The following is a 20,091-nucleotide window of genomic DNA, read 5'->3' as shown; positions in this document are numbered from 1 at the left end:
AATGTCTTTTTAAAACTTCATTTTCCATCTTCCCTCTCCATTTCTCTAGGGAGGATTTAATCCCCACACCCCCTCCAGAGATCTTTGACCGCTGTTGCAATCCCCACCCCACCCCCTTTTATTTTTTCACTTCTGTAGTTTCTGAATTCTGTGGTTAGAGGGAACATGCTGATTTGTTAATGAGCACAGAAAATCTTTTTAGACATACTGTCTTCTAGCATGGTTGTGGTTTACTCTGTTTCCCAGTGCATTTCCCCCTCTATTTGCATGTCATGTTTCCGTGGGTCAATGGCGGAATCACCATACATTGAAGGGGTTTATTTTGAAAGAAATCTATAAAGTTACGATTGATTTTATATGTCTAGGGTTCTGGAAATGCACCCTATTGATAACTTGCAAAAAAGAGAGGATAGGGAATCTTCTATGAGAGGCTTTATATTTGAAATTCATTCTAAAAATTGGTTACTGTATAATATGAAAGTCAGTCCAAGACTTTTGTTGTTTGAACGTAGGCCTACAGACTCACTTAAACATGAAAAACTGTAACAAAATTATTTCTTAATATATATGCATAATAGTTTAGTTACATGTGCTGTATAGTTATTTTATCATACAACATTTTTATTGATTATAAATTTGACTTTGTAGTTAAAACTCTTGTAACTTGAATATGGCTAAGAGAAATACCCAGGTTCACGCTGTAGTAGAGGTAGTTCTAGAATCCACAGTCCTCTGAATCTCCACGTTCTCTGTGAAAGAACTAGGTGTTATTGTTAAGTCATCTCTCTGTAAGAAACATCTGATGGTACAGATAGTAGAGGATGAAGTTCCTGTTTAGCAATTCATCTGGTAATATTTCCTTCCATAATTTCTGGTAGGTAGTTTTACTATGAAGCTTATTTTGCTGAATAAATTCGCTTTGTTTCATTATTTAGAATTTTAAAAGCTAATACTTTTAAAACTTGGCATAAGCACTTAGTGTTTTGTTGACTTGACTTTGTAATTCTTTTTTTTGTGCAGTTTACATAGTTCCTCATCATCATAGAAATGTGGAGTGTATTGGCTGAATCCTCGTGCAAACAAGATCATTATGGTCCTGGTAGGTAGGGCAAGTATCTGGATGTAAGGTAACATGTCTGCTGTCTTAAAGCTGTAAAGTACTTCCTGGGCTCCTGAGTTGGTTTTTTTGGTTTGTTTGTTTTTGTTTTTTCCTGAGTTGGATTTTCTATCTTTGCCAGATGTCCCATTGATTGTAATACCATCAAGTGTGGAGTTGCTCAAGAAGCCAAATAAGGACTATATCTCAAGATATACATCATTTCTGATTTCCTCTTCCAGTAGTTCCAAAATGGGGTTTAGTTTGTAAAGTCATCTGTGGCTTTATTCTGATTTGGCCGGGAGACCAAGTTTCTACTCTTAAATCATCCTGGTACTCACTCGATAGCAGATGCTACTCTATGAGTAGAAGAGACTAGGTGAACAGTTTTTGGTTTTGTTTTCACACAGCCTTTAGAATCCTGGGTAAAGATACTGTCATCCAAACTATAACCGAAGGGACTGATCAGTATTTATGACTATTATGGGAAGTTAGTTTCATCCTACATTTTTATTGCATGTGGTACAAATATAGAATGTTATTAAATAGGTATTATCTTGTGATATAATGACTGATTCATACCCCTACAGAGGATAAAGAATCCCGGAGATAAAGGATTTAGTCTTACCAATTTTCAAGTCTTTTTTTTTTTTTTTTTTTTTTTAGCTTTCACTTATTTGTATACAAAATGTGTTGCCACAGATAATTATTACTTACTGGCAATTTATTTGCAGAATATTCAATTTTTGTTAGTTGTCCATTCTGATAAAACCATCACACAGGACTTACGGTCAGTTCTCTAAGAAAAGTTTTATACCCAGTTTCAGGCCCACTTATCTGCACTTCCATTTCATGGATCTGTCAAATGTTCATTCTTTTAAGAAATGTTTAGTGAGTATCAACTGTATACCAGGCACTGATAGCTTGAAGGGTACAATGTGGGACAAGACAGGGCCCCTGCCTTCAAGTGGCTCACAGTCAGGTGTATAAGGTACTGACCTGGACATTGATCTCTGAGAATACAGAACTTCATTGGCTGCTATGCACAAACAGTTAACCATAAAAATCAACAAGTGGTGATGGATAAAGGGGAGATGGCATGGACTCTAAGTGCTACAGGAATTTGGAGGCATGAAAAGACTGCTGTAGAGAATGTTTTCAGGATGAGGTAGTCTAAAAGTCAAAAGGAAGGCTTTCTGGAAAGGTAGAGCAATATGGGCGAAATCACCGTGTGCTTGAGACAAGGACAAATTTAACTAGAGCAGTGGTTCCCAAAGTGTCCACACATATCAGCATCACCTGGGAACTTGTTAGAAATGCAAATTCTCAGACCCCACTTGGGGCCTATTGAATCCAAAATGTTGGCATTGAAGCCCAGCAATCAGTGTTTTAACAAACCCTCTAGGTGCATGCTAAAGTTTGAGAACCATTAGACTAGAGCAGAGTGTTCTTATATGGAAGTAGTGGGCAAAAACTTTGTTAAGGTAGCCTGGGAATTCACAGTGAAGGACTCAGAATGACAGGCAAGAAGTTTGTCTTTTATCCTACAGAGCAGAGTGAGCAACTGGACACTTGAGGGCTGGATTCAACCCATAAATAATGTTTTATTTGTTCTGCACAGTGGGTTTTTTTAGTTTTTTTTTAATGAAATTAGTTGTCACTGTTTTAAAACCAGATTCTATTTAGAAATCTGTGCTTTTAGCTTATCTTGAAAAAGGAGAAGACCTGGCAATACTGGGCCTATATTTCAGGATGGTAGCAATCTGGAACAGCAAGCAACTGACCTTTTAGGTGGGACATGTGCTTCCCAGTTTGCACAGTCCCCACCACTTCCTGTTATTTTACACACATGTTTACTCAGGTGTTACATTTTCTGCCTGGCCCAGGTAGGCATTTCAGTATTTGAGTTTGTAACTTCTGTTATGGACAGTGGAAAATCAATGAAAGTTTTCAGAAGGAAAATGATGTGACTTATATATTCATTAATTCACTCAACAAACATTGATTAATTGAACATATATGCCAGGTTGTACAGTGTTCAAAGATGAATGGACACCTTCCATGATGTGGGTTACAATCTAGTGGGAAAATGATGAAAATTGCATTTTAGGAGGATGGTAGTGTATGGAGTTGAGGAGAGAGACATTGAGGACTGGAAGACCAGTTAAGAGGCTATAACAGTCCAATCCTGAAGTAATAAAGGCCATACTGTGGATATCAGCAGGGGACTAGGAGGCGAAAAAGAGAAAAAGTTGGGAAAGATGCTGCAAAGCAAAAACCATCAGTCCTTTATAAGAGATTGGACTGTATAGAAGGCATGAGAGAGAATTCAAGGATGAAGATTTTGAGTTGTGAATTAGGAAATTTATGATGCCATTAACAGAAACAGGAAATTAGAAAGAGAATCCATTTAACTCTCTGGTGCAGGGACATTGAGGAAGAGGGACGTTTGGAGATGTCTCCTGTTTTGAGCTTATTGTATTGGCATATACACAATATGAGTGTTTTTTGAAAGGAAAACAATAGAAATGTCATCAAGATTGCATGCTTGGGGTAGATACCACTCATTCCATCCTAGGATACCAAGGGAATATTTGGAGAAGTGTTTAAGTTATAGTCAACAAGATTTAGGAAGACTTTTCTTGAAGATGTTTGCTTTGGAGGCCCTCTAGTTAAAATTTATAGCATTGTTCAAATCCTCTCTTGAGTGTATAATTTTCAGGTTTATGTTGCATTGGTAAGTTTAACTTTTTCTAGGAGAATCTAAGATACTATATAAATTCAAATATTTAAAGACATTTTCTGAGTATCAGCATTACCATCCAGAATTTAAGTCATAATTGGCTGTGTGCTCATGAAGTAGCCGAGGGAGAAATGTTATCACAACTGTTGCTCTGTTAAGACAGTAGCCAAAGGTTTTCCTGTTATGATCATATGTTAGCAGTGCTTGGTTCCCTCTGCTGTTTAAGAAATTTTTTCTACTATGGTAAAATATTTACAACATAAAATTGCCATTTTAACCATTCTAAGTGTACAGTTCAATAGTATTAATTACATTCACAGTGTTGTACAACCAGCGGTATTGTTTTCAGAACTTTTTCATCACCCCAAACACAAACTCTAGACCTGTAAGCAGTAACTTCCATTCTCCCCTCCCTCCAACCCCTGTTAACTCTGCTTTCTGTCTGTATGAATTTGCCAATTCTAGATATTTCATATAAGTGAAATATAATGTCATATAATATCTGTCTTTTTGTGTCTGGCTTCTTTAACTTAGCATAGCATTTTCAAGGTTCATCCATGTTGTAGCATGTAGCTTGTTTGATTTTTTTTAGCTAAATATTATTGCATTGTGTGTGTATGTATCCTATTTTCTATATATACAGATAGAGCACTTGGATTTTTTCCACCTCTAGCTGTTGTGAATAATGCTGTAATGAACACTGGTGTAGAAATATCTGTTTGAGTCCCTGTTTTTAATTCCTGTGGCTGTGTACCTAGGACTGGGATTAACTTGGTCCATTTTAATCACATATTCATACATGTAATAGGAAATGGCCACTCTTGGTCACACTGTAGAACATACAACTGGTATTTGAGTTTTTCACAGCCAAAAAAGGACTTCACAAAATGCATAAACTTATGCCCTTTGTTTATACATTAGTCATTGCTCCCCACCCCAATACATTTGCACACATACATTTACACAAAAACATACACTGCCTTTTAGAGGGAGTGTGACATGCCTCCCTTTGTTATTGCTGATTTTGTAAACAAGTGATGAAGAATGGCTGTGGTTGTAGTTTGAATGAAAAGAAAATGTGGAAGAGGAGAAAGAACCCAAGAGTTCTACACAGCAAGTTAGGAGATAAGCTTGGTGATCTGCTTTCCAAAGACTGAGTAGATTGGAAACAGGAATGTGAAAAGAGATAATTGCATCAAAATAGGCATACTGACAAAAGAGAGAAAAGAGAACCTAGCTCTTATGAGTATCCATGTCCATCTTCTGCAGGTTGAAAAGTGACACATTAATTGAAAAAAAGGGGAGAGCCCATAAGAAAAAGGAAAAATTGGTAAGTAACCCATATAAAGTAATACCCCATTTACAGTCAGATTTCTGCAAATACTGCTTTCTTATTGCTAGCTGAGAGCTCATAGTAAATTGAAAGGGATCAATGAGCTGCTAAAAGCTATCCCAGTATCCACTATCCTTATTCTGTTGGAGAGGCCCTCATTTGTGTAAGTTGACATAAAAGTCTAATGATTATGGCTCTCTGATTCACATCCCACAAAAGATTTTTAATTAGATGGTGGCAGCTTATGGAACGAGTCAGGCATGTGACAACCCTGATCAGTGACAATAGATAGCATCATGTTGAGGAAAACTGTCTCAGAAAGCATAGCTCTGGGATGACTGGGTGGCAGAAGGGCAAACAGTCCTGTAGACCTGTAGTCCCTGGAGGAATCCCAAGTTTACAGGAAAAAAACGTTTAACTTATGATCATAATCATAACCATGAACCATAAATAAAATATGTCACTTTAGAAACATTGTTACCAAACACTTTTAAAATTAAAATGTCATGGTATTTAGAGAGGAAGCATTTTAAAGACATATTTGAGGACCAGTACTTATCTGGAGTCACTATTCTTTGCTTTATACATGGGGTATGATTATAATATTTGCCTTTCTCATGTTTTTCATTTTAATTCAACATGTTTGAAGGAGTAGCTGTTTTTCAGTTGATAACAAGAAAGGGAAAATATGTTTCCACTTCTCTTCCCACAAACTCCAGTATAAACAGTGACAAATGGCACTGATCCTTGCAATTACTCTTCTGCAAATAAGTGCCTCCCACAGTGAATGTGGATTTGGAGGCAGAGAGAGTTTATCATTGTTTTTTCATTACATTTGCTCATTGGGGCAGTATTAATCCCCTCCTGATTAATAGTATCTTCTTCCCTAAAGGACTTTCTTCCCTTAATGAATAAGTAAGAAGAGGCCTTGTGACTTCTGAGGAGAGGCAGCAATAGCAAAAGCTTTTCCTGTGCAGTGATTATTGTAGCTAAGTCAAGCCTGAAACAATGAAGGATGAAATCATGCACCGCCTGAGCTCATGTCGGAATAAGACTCAGATGGTTTCATTGTTCAGAATGGGCCTTTTGACACATGTCTAATGCTGTTTTGATTAAAATGGAGAAAAGTACAGAAAGAAGTCATCTATTTATAGGAAATAATTTTATTTTTGTTGGCAACTACCAGTGCATCAGTTCTAATTCCTTTATTGAGAGTCAGAGTATTTGATGTTAGTGTTGGAGGGACCTTAAACCAGCTGTCCGAATTGTGATTGTGTCCACTTTGGACAATGTGATCATATTTCAGCTGAGCCCTTGGGGCAAGAATTCTTCTCTCCCCACCACTATGAGACAGCTCATATTGTTGGGAAATTCTTCTTCCTGTTCAGTTGCTCCCTTGTAGTGTCCGTGCTCACAGATCTTATGGCTCTTTGGCAACGATCTCATAAAAATTGATTTTTTAATAAACCTTTTTTGTCTAGTTAATATTTGAAAAATGCTTGTTATAAAGCTTTTCAGTGATTTTCAAACCTGTGCCAGTTGTCAGTCTTAATCCCTTTCTACCAAATATCTCTTCAGTAACCATTGTATGATTAGAAATTTTTTCCTGCATTTAGCATGAAGAAAGTTGCTATTCTGTTTTCTTCTTTTACATTTTTTACATTTTTGCTATTTTGTTAATATACATATTTTCACTCTATATCTTCCTTGATTTAGTATTTAATTTTTATTAATCAATAAAGGAATTAGAATTGATGCACTACTAGTTCATCACTTTGGACAAAGTGGTCAGATTTCAGCCAACCACATTAACTTTTATTATTCAATTATTAACTGATGTCTGTAGTCTTAAAAGTAATGACTCATTACTTTTCTTCCCACTCTTTCCTGAAATTATCTGACTTTTATTTAAAGTGCTTAAATTCATTGTCATCCTTAGGAACAAGCAGGACATTGTGTGAGTTATTTTTCTGACTTTAATTCTTTTCCTTAAGTAAAATGTTGGGACTGTAACAGAAAAAAATGGAAGGCTTCAGTGGTGGGATATGATATTTTCAGAGAGTTTTAAAGTGCATTATATTTTTAATTTTTAAGAGTTAATATTGGAATAACATAGTTTCTAAAACAAGGAATATATAAGTTGTGTTAATAGAAATATGTATAAGCTGGGGGGGGGGAGTTGAACACAAAATATTATACAAACACTGGTTATAACTTGCAGCAACCAGCCTCCAAGATGGCTCTCAGTGAGCCTCACCTCCTAATATTTATGCCTCCTAATATTCAGTCCCCTTGCACATTGTGTCAGAGTTAGTCAGTACGACCAGTGAAACATGGGGAAAGTAATAGTGTATGATCTGCAGAGCTAAGTCACACAAAGCATTGCTGCCTCTGCCTTGCTCTCTGGAATTGCACTCTGGAGGAAGCCAGCCACCATGTTGTGAAGGCATTCAAAGCCCTGTGGAGAGCACAAGTGGGAAGCAACTGAGGCTTTTTTCCAACAGCCAAGATCAGCTTGCCAGCCACTGAGTGAGGGAGCTTAGAGGTGGAGCCTCAGCCTCAGTCAAGCCTTCAGATGACTGCAGCCCTGGCCTACAGTATCATGAGAGACCCTGAACCAGAACTGTCCAATTAAGTCAATCCCAGTTTCCTGAACTATAGAAACTATGAGATAATATTTATTGTCCTCTTAAGGAACTAAGTTTTGGGGTTATTTGTTGTGTAGCAATAGATAACTAATGTACAGCATATTATAATATTTATTGGTTTGATATACAGAAGAGAATTTGGACAATGTAAACAATGTTTAGTACCCTTTAGGTTTTTTTTTTTTTTTTTTTTGGAAAGTTACTTTATCATAGTTTTAACAATTTGAATGTGTTTGGTTAAAGAAATTCAGTTTAGCTATAGAACCAGTAGATTCAGAAAAATAAAATTACAGTTTCTCCTAAAACAAATTAGTTTGACTAGATTAGATATTAATTAATTACATTCTCTCTTAACATTTTGTTTACTTATTAAAGTATTCTCCCTTTTTATGTCACTTTGCAGTTTATTCCTATTGTCACTTTGTATTGAGCATCTTCTTGGAGAGTCTTCTAAGTGCTTTGGCATCAAAACAAGATTTCTGCTCTCAAGGAGTTTATATTCTATCAGAGAAACACAGATAATAAGTATAGTAAATAAGCTGTCTAGAATATTAGAATTGGTAAGTAGTACGGAGAAAAAAAGTAGATCAAAAAAAGGGATATTGAGAAAGCAGACAGATAGGGGACACATGAGGAGGGAGGTTATGGTATTAAAGAGAGGCCTCAATAAGGAAGTGTCATTTGAACAATGATTTGAAGGAGTTACAGGAATTGATCAAGTGGATGTATGGGAAGAGATTGTACCAGGCATTGGGGACAGCTAGAGCAAAGGCCTAAGGCAGGAACACGTGTGACATTTCAGCACAAACGTCGATGTGGGTGGAGCAAGAGAGGTGAAAACTATTAGAGAGGTAATGGGGTGGGAGGCAGAACAGGTGGATCCATGACGGCTGTTGTTGGGACTTTCTACCCAGAGGGAAATGAGAAACCATTGCTGGATTTGCAGAGGAGCGACTTATTCTAACGAAGGTTTTAAAAGGATGATGTTAGTTGCTTGTTAAAAACAGAATCTAGAGGAGTGAGGGTAAAAGCAGACATCTGTTAGGACAATATTAGAGTAAATCACATGAGAGATGGTGGTGGCTCAGGCCAAGGTGGTAGTGATGGAAATGGTCAGATTCTGGAAATGCAGTGAAGGTAGACCGGCAGGAAACAGATCAAAACCTCTTGGTCATGCACAGAAAGGAGCTCAAACCACTAAGACTTTCACATCCTGATGCCAGTCTAACTTTCCAGCGTCATCTCTAACCATCCCTCTCGGCTCTACACTCTCCTCCCCACCCCCATATTCAACCTTCCCTAGTCCATACTGGTGACTCTTCCTGTGACCTAGCAGTTAAAACTGTAGGACTCTGGACTTAGACCATCTGGGTTTGACTTCTGACTTTCTTCACTTAACTACTGTGTGCTCTTAAATTACTTAGGCCTGTTTTCTTATTTCTAGAATGGGGATGTTAATAATAGAACCTACCTCACAGAGTGGTATTGTGAGATAAAATGAGAATTCATGTAAAATACTTCACACACTTATTTATTAAGGTCTCAATAAATATTAGCTGATATTATTGTTGTTAGCTCAGATTTATGTTCCTATGGCCACAGTCTTCCCTCTGCATTAAATGCTAACCTTCCTATACCCTCTTTCACTCTAATCTTCTCCTTTTTGTTTTCATTTTGAAGAAATTTAAAAATGAAATCAAACTATCCATAATTCCCTACTGCCTGTCTTCATCTTTTTATGGTCCCTCTGGTCTTTGTTTATGTGTCTCTGTTATTTATGTAGTTACTTCTGTTCATTTTTCAGATCAGTTCAAATGTCATCTCATGCCTTTCTTAATCCTCTAGATAGGGCTAATCATCTGTGCTTTGGGCTCCTTTAGCACTTTTATGATTAACTTAAAAGATGTGGTTATTTGTATGTATATCTGTCACCTCTGCCAGACTCTGAGCATCTTGAATTTAAAAAGTCTGTTAATTCACCTTTAATTCTCAGGCAGCTGGTTCTTAGTAGGCGTCAGTAAACATTTGTAGAATTAGACAAGTGGGTGGAGCCTACCAAGGTGCCCCACCCCAATCCTTCTTACATGTAACTGCTAGATTCATATTTTTGACACTCTCTTACTCAGATTTCTGAATAGCTTCCCATTGCCTGCAAAGTGAAGTCTAAATTCCTTAGTATTTGGTGTGTTCTGCTATCTGATCTCAGGTTTGCTTTCCAACTTTATTTCCTACTACAGTTAAACTGATCTGTTCACTATTCCCCAAGGGCCCCCATCCCTTTTCTATGCCCATATCTTGGTTCATATTATTTCTTTTTCCTGGAAATCACTCCTCTTTAATTCTCCTCCTTACTACCCTCCTCAAATGCCACCTTTCACATAGCCTTCTCTGATCATCCAGCTGGACGTAATCTCTCCTTGCTTTTACTCTCAGAGCATAGAACTGTGCTACTTGTCACATTTTAACTTTACAGGGGTAATTAAATGGGCATGTGTCTTTTTCCTGTTTTCCTGCAGTCTCTTAAAGGGCAGGTCTAAGATGATTCATCTTTTCATGCTGCATTTATGAGTAACGTTAGACAACTGATAATTTCTAGAATGGGATAAATGAATGATGTGATTAAGTAGACTTCCTAGAATAGCACTCCTCTGGGCTGGTTTGGAGGGGCAGTGGGGAATTGGGGATGTGATACCTGGCCATAGTAAGACACTAGGAAAACAGGTACTCCCTGCCCAGTGCTCCTGTCTGTAGATACCCTTAGCCCAGCTGCACCAAGTCTATTCAGGACACATTTACTGATGTTTGACATGTTCCAGGCTCAGTACTTAGCTTTGGGAATACAAAAGATACCTTGTACCTTCACCTTAGATGCTCTTCAAATAACAAGGTGTTCCGGGGCTCTGGCTCTCAGTATTGGATATGTAGGTCTTAAGTTACATCCTCAAATAAGGTGTTGCTCACTATGCTGAAATCTGCCTCAGACTTACCTTATTGGACCCACCTTAGTTTTACTTTGCTTGACTAACTTATGTTGTAGGTGGTTTGACTAATCTATTCCCATGGTTCAGCTTGTTCTTTAAAATTTTCATTCTAGTTACATTTTAAACTTGCGTTGTGTTTAATTTTTAACTTTGTTAAAGCCAGCTTTGCCATGGAACTCAGAAGAACCGGCAGTGGGAGCTTTTACGTTTCACTGTTTTCAGACTTTCTGGTAGACCTTTCTAGGCACCTCTCCCACTCCATTATTTTACACTGTAGGAAAATACTGTCATTTTATTCAAGTCAATCAATGTTTATGTTTGTTTGCTTTGGGAGGAATAGAAAGATATGAGTAACAGTCAGGTGTCACCATGGAACTGTATAAGGAAAGCAAGTCCATACATTTTGAAATCTGATTTGATGCCTCCAGAACCATTCTTTCCCACACCTACCTCTATTCTGGTACATCTCTGTAGTCCACCCATACAGAACTTGTAATATTTGAAGTCCTCAGAATTCTCCTGTCCCTTCCCCTGTGTAATTCCTGCCTCTGATTCAGGACCCGCTTATGCCTCTCATCCCTTGGAAAGCCTCTCAGTCTTTTCGCACCTCCTGCCTTCCCCTTCTAAGATGAGTTATGTACTCTTAACATCCATTCCTGTCACACCCTGTGCATAGCTCTGTCAGAGAACTTGCCACAGTACGCTATAGCTGTTGATTTATTTGTTTGTTTCTTCTAGTAAGCTGAAATCTCCCCAATAGCTGGGACTATATCTGATTTTTCTTTTGTATGTAGAAGCCAGCATAGTGTCTGGTATATATTAGCCACTCAGTAGTGCTTACTAGACAATTCAATGCCAGCTTTCTGCATTCATCTCAAGGATGGAAGAAGCTATCAAGGAGTGCTGTTCACTATAATCTCCTGTGTAAAAACAACACAGAATTCAGTTCCTGAGCAACTTCAGCCCAATAAGCAATAATTCTACTAGTTGACAGTTAGTTAACTAACATGAAAGTAGATGAACCAGATAATCATGTGTACTTAGAAAAAAGGTTGGTACGGGAGGAGTGAAGGATAAAGAAGGGAGTGAGTTAGCAAAATGCTACACAATTAGTTGCAAACTAGCACAAAGGTGAATGTGGTTCATGAAGCCAGTTTGATTCAGAAGGGTTGAAACAGGAGCAAAGAGCAAAAGACATCAATAGTGAAAGCAAGCTTTCACAGGGATCGGGCAGACACAAGCAGGTGAGCACCCAGATGGGGCCCAGGTCCTGTGGGATTGTGGCCTCCCAGGCTCTGGATGACAAGGAGGGAGGGAATCCAGAGTGTGCAGTTCTGGGACGGCTAAGTGGGGAGGATTAGTGTTTACTGCGGAGACAAAGATACACTGAAAAGACCTTGGAAGGAGACGGGCATAGTGACAAACACTAGCTGGCACCAAAGTCTCTAAAGAATTATAGAGGGGGCTTTGTTGAGTGAATAAGGAGGTAGTGAATGAGAGATACTGAGGAGACCAATTCTGAAGGGAGTGGATTTTAACATACTGGTATGTATACTCTCCAGTCTGTAGAAAGTAAAACTATGTATGTTATTTTGAATAGCATAGAAAGCTTTTTATATAATTGACACACTGGAGAAACAATGCTTCCTTGGAAGTTTGAAATCATGTTCTTCATGAAGTAAAAACTGCACAGTCATACTGGATGTTCAGTGTAAAACTTCACTTCAATGGGTAGGTAATTAACTTCCTTTTGAAAAGAAGTCAACTTTATATTCTTATTAAATGGGTGAGATCCAGTCCCTGAGTCCCTAGATCACTGTTCATCCCTCCAGAAGGATTTAACATACTCAAACACCTGCAGTATGCCAGGAACACATCAGTGAACAAAACAGAAAAATACCTGCTCATACATGTATAGCTCACAAGAAGGAGGGGAGTTGGAACAGGGAATATGAAAAAAAAACAGAAGTAGTAAATTAAATAGTGTACTAGAAGGTGAGAAGTGCTGTGGAAAAAAACAGGGAAGGAAGGCAGAAGACGTGTATGTGACCAGGTGGGTTTCGATTTTAAATATAGTAGACAAGGAAGGTCTCACTGAGGTGATATTTGAGCAAAGACTAAGCAGTGTAGGCTGGTGTCATGAAATAGGGCGCCATTCTATATGCTCTAAGTTGTAGCCTTTCTAATAGCATTCTTAAAATACTTAATCTTGAAGAAAAATGAGGTTGGAAGTGGGGTTAGGAGGTAGAGGTTGAGAGCAGAAGGGGCGTTTTCTGTGTTCCTTTGCTTTCTCTAAAATCTACTGTTTAGTTTTACATGGAACACCTGGTATGACTCTGCAGTTTTCACCTCATGAAAACAGATACCTAGTACACATTTTTTTTCCCTTGAAATTTCTTTTGGAAGAAAAACAAATATTTGCTTAAAGGAAGTAGAAGCTGGAGAGGTTTTTTCAGAAGCCACAATAATAGAGAAAATATGAGTGAGCCCTGAAGAGGCTGCTGTGGAATCAATCACTGCGATGGAAGCAGGCCGGTGACTGGGGGGCCATAATACCCTTCCTCAGGGAGAGAAGGGACTGAGTGTGGAGTACGGCTTGAGCTCTGGAGAAGGCAATGATTTGTTAATACTCAGAATCTGAAAAGGTGGTTTTTGTTTTCAATTATTTAGGTTAATCTACATGACCAACCTGGTTGCTGCAAAAGAATCAGCCAAAAGGAGTGATTTAAGATGTGAGTATGAATCTGGCCAGGCAGCTGCCCTGTTGCTGTGGTTGATTTTCTGGGATGACTTTCCTTTGTTTGAGGTTCTAAGTTTTCATTTCCTAGCCAGTAGCTCTCGTTCTTAACTACAGGGTAGAAGTTCAGCCTTGAATAGTGTTCAGACAGATAATTCTAACTCTGCCTTCGTACTACCTCAGAACAACTTGTTATTTTAAATAGTCTTACATTACGAATGCAATTAACTGTAATTTGCTTTATTTTATGTAATATGGGGGAGGGAGACATTCTGATAAAAGGAACCCCGAGAGATCAACAAACTTGAGAATGATTAAGGATTCTCATTCTATACTCCAAATACACCAAGTATCTATTAGAGATAAGGGGACTGGGAAGTGGGGACTTTAGAGTTAGATCTTGTTTAACAAGTAACTATGACTTACACTGAAGTCCAGAGGTGAAAGCTGGGTCAGAACACCCAAAACTGTTTTGACCAAAGTGCAAAACATCAATTAAATGTTAGAGAACAGACATGGCATTCTTCATTAATACCAGGAGAAAATACAGCCTATCCAGGAGACATTTTTCCATGTAACCTTACTCTAGGCATTCTGCATCATTTGTCTCCAACCTCCTGTAATATATAAATCCAAAGCAAATAATGCTAAGCACTTACAAGGTTTTTGTCTTTGCTGAGGGCACTTTAAGAAATACAAGCAGTAATTTGCCATAACTCTCCGCTGACCTGCTTGATGACTTTCAGCAAGTCGTTGAGGCTTTCTGTCTTAATTTCCCCATCTGCTCTAAGTTCTTACGGGGACAGCATGGCCTGAAACCTGTGAAGGATGTTTTAGAAACCATAATGGTTTGTTTAAGTTTTTTTGAATTAAGTTGATTTATTCCCTTAAAATGTCATTGAATGTGCAAGCCACTGGCGATATTGTCGGTCACAGGTGGCAGTCCAGTGGCCTGATTTTTAAAGTCTGTGAACACCCCATGTTAGGGACTTTATAACTTTTTTTTAACTATACTTTAATTCAGGAATTGAAGCTTCTTACCTATTAATCAGAAAGAAAAAAGAGAAGGAGTGTCAGTATATGATCTAAAGACAAAATTGTAAAAATAAGAAGAAAATTAGGCTCAACATTGGGAGCAAGGTAGCAGAGAGAGCCTTTGAATAAGTGAGATCCACCCTACAGTTAAAAGCAGAGTATGGGAAAATACATTTTCAATCCCAGTTTCCTTTTGCAACCAGATATCCTTCAGAAAAGGTGCTAAGAGCATATGCCTCCCTTGTCCAGCTTGTTGTGCTGGTTATTAGGAATAGAGAATGAGCACCTTGGGGAAGAGGGTGGGATTTCTGTAATGGGTGTTTCTTCTTTTACAGGTGTAAACAAAAAAGCCAGTTGGTCTAACCTTGTGTACCTCTGTCCTATAAGCCACTGCAGGTGTATGCACAGCACTGCTTCTGTAACAAAAGCCTACACTCACCACATCTTGGGAAGAGAATGGCCACTTCCTGGGGGGCAGCCTTCTTCGTGCTGGTGGCATCCTGTGTTTGCAGCACTGTCTTCCACAGAGACCAGCAGACTTGGTTTGAGGGTGTCTTCCTGTCTTCCATGTGTCCTGTCAATGTCAGTGCCAGCACCTTGTATGGAATTATGTTTGATGCAGGGAGCACTGGAACTCGAATTCATGTTTACACATTTGTGCAGAAGATACCAGGTAAGTGCAAGTGGTACACTTACCAGACCCTATAAATCCACACTTTAGCATCTCCTCCCAGAAACGTGCTGAGAGTGTGTGATGTCAATTACGGAGTCTTATGGCTACTGAATGTCTTTCTTCAGAGAACACTTTGGACTATAACTGAACACAGATGATTTAATTCATTGTGAAATTAAGAGAGATCTGGACTGCCTGTAGTCTGAAACTCATGTGTCCAAGAAGTATAGCTGTAATTTATCTTTCCTTTTCTATAAGGGTGGTTAATAATCCAAGGTCCAAAATATTGAGAGTGGTCTTGAAAGAAAGATCACTACCATCCTTGGAGAAGGAGTGAGGGGATCCTAAAGATTAACTTTTTCTGAATTTTCAGTGTTCTATCCTCAGGTTACTCACAAGTCTAGGGAAAGGAGTAGAAGCTAGGTGTCCAGCAGAGAAATGGCAGAAGGACCATCAGTGATTACTTTTCATCCTCTATCTCCCTACCCAGTACTCCTGCAAGCCACTCCTCACAGGTGGAATAACTTGGAATAGCTTGAGGAAACAGCAGGTTAATCTAGTATAGTCATATCGTACAGAGCCCAGTATCCGAAACAGCCTAATTTTTGGTACTCAGCCATCTCTTTCTGTTTTGTTCCATGGACAAAATAGGACAGCTTCCATTTCTGGAAGGGGAAATTTTTGATTCTGTGAAGCCAGGACTTTCTGCTTTTGTAGATCAACCTAAGCAGGTGAGTTTTTTACAATTAGATGCTTAGATTCACGAATGCCTTGTTAAGTCTATCACACCCCTGCTGTTAAATATCTCATGCCGTTCACTACTGATATTGAGGTTGTGTATGAAGTCAGTTTTCTGTCCTCATCTAATCTCCTGAATCACAGTAATTGTACACCCTGGGCTGATCAGGGCTTGGGTGGAAGGAGGTATGAAAGTAGATTGTGGCCATGCAGGGATAACACCATCTTTAAAGAGATTACCCACTTTGTATATACTGTTAAAGATTTTGAGCTGAAGCTATCAACTGCATCAATTAATATAGATGCAGAAGATGGATATGAAGTTCTCTATAAAGCAGGAGGTTTACACATGGCAGTTGAGGGAGTGTAAACCCAATAAACTCCATTTCAGAGTGCCCTGACACAGGGCAGGACCATATTCTAGCAATTAGGCAAGAATCCATGACAACGGAAATCTTCAGTAATAGAGGACAAATGTACAGTTCTGTCGTGACTGTATTTCACATTTGAGCTCTCACAACCTGCAGCACCCAGGGTGTCACAGGCCACACCAAAATCAAATAGAATAGGGTGGAATGTTGAACTTTGGTAGCAGACATGAAGGTATTGTTCAGTGTCACAAGTGTAATCATTAACCAAAGGAAAACCTGATGGTAAAAATGACTTGAACTTGGAGAGAAGGATATAGCTCATGGGTAGAGTGCATGCTTAGCATGCATGAGGTCCTGGGTTCAATCCCCACCACCTCCATTAAAATCACTCAATCAATCAATCAAACTACCCCCCCCAAAACAAGAAGAAAAAAAAAAATTTTTAATGGCTTAAACTTGAAAAATCGAGAGGATGTTTGTTTTCTCAGCTCACCATTGACAAGTGGCAAATGTGCTAGAAAATTAGGAGCTGTTGAACATAACTACATTATTAGAAACTGACTTGACATTTGGAGAATAAAATTGTGTTGTGGTTGCTAATAATTATAATGATTAAGAGGCAGTGTATTGTCAGAACAGATGTTTACTTAAGAGAAACAATGGATTTAAAATAATAATTTTTAATTTATCATAATTTGAGCATCTGCTGTGTACCACGCATGTACATGCTGGTAATGCAAAAATGAACCTGACTTGTTTTGTCCTTACGGAGATCATAAAAGGTGTAGCGTAATAACAGCTGCAGCTAGCATCTGTGTAGCAGCTCTGCAAGGTCCGCCTCATCGTGTGCACACAGCAGTCTTGTGTAATGGTACGAGGCATACCTCCATCTCCCAGCTGAGGAAGCCAGGCCCCAGGAAGGCCATGTGACCTATGTTAGCCCACAGGACTAGCGACCAAGTCTTCTAACTCCAAACCTTGTTCCCTTCGCTACACCAACTTTCTGGCCTGAAGCTAGTTTTTGTATGAGACACAAAATAACAATTAAAGTGACCAGACTACAAAAGAATCATTTTTATTATTACTTAAAATGAAATGGCTTCTCCTTCTTCAAAGAATCCACTTCTCTCAGTCTCTCCTCTTCAGAGCAGAGGAGGGTTGGAACAGAGGGCATGTTGAGGGGTAGACAAGCTCCACTGAATGGACTGTCCACTGGACACGTGGGTCATCTCTTTTGAAGGGTGCGGAGTCTGTTCAAGAACTCTTAGAAGTGGCCAAAGACTCCATCCCCCGAAGTCACTGGAAGAGGACCCCGGTGGTCCTGAAGGCAACAGCAGGACTGCGCTTACTGCCAGAAGAGAAAGCCCAGGCTCTGCTCTTTGAGGTAATTTTTGGAAATCTTCTGCATCTTGAATAATTCTTTTTCCCTATATGAATATTTTCTTTATGGGTATTTAGCCCTTTGGAGTGTTACTGCCACCTTCAGTATTGCACCATTGCTAAAGCACTGTGGTGACTCTGGGCTCTTGTTATAGCTGGTTATTTACATTTAAAAAATGCTTGAGTTTTTCCTAAAAAGTTGAAAGTACTTCCTGTCCATGATATTCTTAATTCTCCAACTTGTTAAAGCAGAATTATAGAAGTTGTTTTTATCAGCTTTATTGAGGAATAACTTACATACAATTCAATGTATCCATTTTAAGTGTCCAGTTAAATGAGTGTTTACAAATGTAGGACTTTCCTTATGCCCCTTTGCATTGAATTTCCCCCTCCCCGAAACCAGGTGACCACTGATCTGCTGTCATTATAGATTCGTTTTGCTTTTCTTACGTTTCATATAAATGGAATCATATAGTTTATATTGTCTTTTTTGTGTGACACTTTCCTCTCAGCATAAAGTTTTTGAAAAGAATAATGGAATTTAAAAGTGATTTATAAAGATTGCCTACTTCAATTCTCTGACCGAAACTTTACAGAGAATTTTTTAGGACTTTTTTTGACTTTATGGTACATTTTTATTATGCAAAGAACATGTAAATTAATAAGATTTAATATTATGAAGAATGTTTATAGGCAAAATTTTGTTATAACAAAAATGTCACAGCAGAAACGGATTCTGTTTTACAAGTATGCTAATTCAGTCTTCCAAATCCATTGTTTGTCCGCACAGAGGCCTTCAGTCCCTTGTTCACGGACAAACTGCCTAACGTGTCTACAAGAGAGTCCGAGTCCTGATTCATCATTCATTCATGTACTCATTCATTCATTTATTCAGCACATGAGTGCTTACTATGTACTAGACACTGGTGAAGTTACTGGGGACAGAGAACAGGAAACAAAAGGGTCACTGACCCCATCCTCATGGACCTTAGATTCTAGTTGAAGGAGACAGAAAATGAGTGAATACAAAGTATGTCAGGTACTATAGACGCTATGGAGAGAAATAAAGCAGGGCAAGGCCGATGGGGAATGCTGGTGCTGGTGGCCAGTGGAGATGCTGTTTAATACGGTGGTCAGGAAAGACCTCATTGGTAAGATTCATTTGATCAGAGATTGAGGGGAATGGGGAGCAAGCTATACAAGACATTTGGAGGATGAATATTCCAGGCTAAAGAAGCAGCTGGTGCAAAAACCTAAAGCAGGAACGATCTTGATGTGTTCAAGGAACGGCATCCAGGAGGTCAGCGCGGCCAGAGGGGAGTGAGTGGTGGGAGGGAGGTAAGAGGTGAGGTCGGAGACACATGAGGGCGGGTGTTAGGACTTTGGCTTTTTCTCTAAGGAGGAAACCACTGGAGGATTTTGAGCTAAGGAGAGACATGATCTGACGTCTGTTTCAGAAGCACCACTCTGGCTGCTATGTTGAGAGTAAACTGAGTAAACTTGTGGGCAGGGGAGAGAGGTGAAGGGTGAAGGGAGCCAGAGCAGAAAGTCCTTCTGTATTTAGCCCCATGTGCTTCTCTATCCTCTTCTTAAAAGATTGTTTTTGAATCACTTAACTGACTTTTCCTCATAGAAACAAGGTCCAGAGGTCCCTGCATGAAGTGTTCATCCCATCAGAAATGTAAGCAGATAAGACTAGAATTCCTCCTATTCCTAGCTGTAAATCCTCCCACCTGCCATGATACTCATATAAAAAGAAGAGATAACACCCATATCATTGGCCTATACTTATGGAGAGTCAAAAGCATTTGTGTAGGATCTCATTCCCAGCTCCTAAAATAGGATAAACGGATCTAGATCTGGGGTCTCTCTAGACTCCTGAGGCCCCAGCCACATGCTAGGCTCTGTCTGGCTGACAGCAGAGTACCTCAGCTCATGGGCATGAGTTCCTTTACTAGGAGGGCAGAGACCTGTAGAATTTGATAGGAGAGCAGCAGAAACTTTCCTGTATCCTCAGGAGCCACCCAGGCCAGGCTTCTCTACAATCCCAATTTATCTGTTCATCTAAGAGATGGAGTGGGAAAAGGTCCTCAATAGCCTCCAGTATGTGTTCAAGTAAAATTAATCAGGTGTTTAAAAAAAATTACAGAGTCCTGATTCTGAGCTGACAAGGTCAAATGTGTGCTCTAGGTCCAGTTCACCTATAAATGTAGGTGGTTTGGTTGAGATTTATTTGAAAATCTAAAGAATCCCTGTGTTTTTATTTTTACAAGAAACCAATAATGGCTTGCCTAGTTCCTTCTCTAGTTTTGTAGGGAAAAGGAATGAGTTCTGCTAAACTTTTATCTAGGAAAAA

General features: G+C 39.0%; 1 protein-coding gene across 2 annotated transcripts in view; it reads left to right on the top strand.

Annotated features, from left to right (window-relative positions):
* The first annotated feature begins 547 nt into the window (after window positions 1-547).
* The window catches only part of ENTPD5 (ectonucleoside triphosphate diphosphohydrolase 5 (inactive)), a 32,166-nt gene continuing 12,622 nt past the window's right edge, over window positions 548-20,091 (top strand). Inside the window, exons 1-7 of one of the 2 annotated variants that reach the window (XM_064486105.1) lie at window positions 548-874; window positions 1,021-1,099; window positions 5,109-5,169; window positions 13,472-13,533; window positions 14,961-15,246; window positions 15,898-15,977; window positions 17,596-17,739. In XM_064486105.1, coding sequence (XP_064342175.1) covers window positions 15,030-15,246; window positions 15,898-15,977; window positions 17,596-17,739 — 441 coding nt within the window. In that variant the 5' untranslated portion in view covers window positions 548-874; window positions 1,021-1,099; window positions 5,109-5,169; window positions 13,472-13,533; window positions 14,961-15,029. The remainder of the gene's footprint in view (window positions 875-1,020; window positions 1,100-5,108; window positions 5,170-13,471; window positions 13,534-14,960; window positions 15,247-15,897; window positions 15,978-17,595; window positions 17,740-20,091) is intronic. The other variant, XM_010976529.3, reaches the window with a different exon arrangement.

The sequence above is a fragment of the Camelus dromedarius genome, chromosome 5, assembly GCF_036321535.1.
Source record: "Camelus dromedarius isolate mCamDro1 chromosome 5, mCamDro1.pat, whole genome shotgun sequence".
In the NCBI taxonomy this organism is placed as follows: Eukaryota; Metazoa; Chordata; class Mammalia; order Artiodactyla; family Camelidae; genus Camelus; species Camelus dromedarius.
Note: the sequence above shows the minus strand (reverse complement) of the source record. Positions and strands in the feature narration are given on the sequence as shown.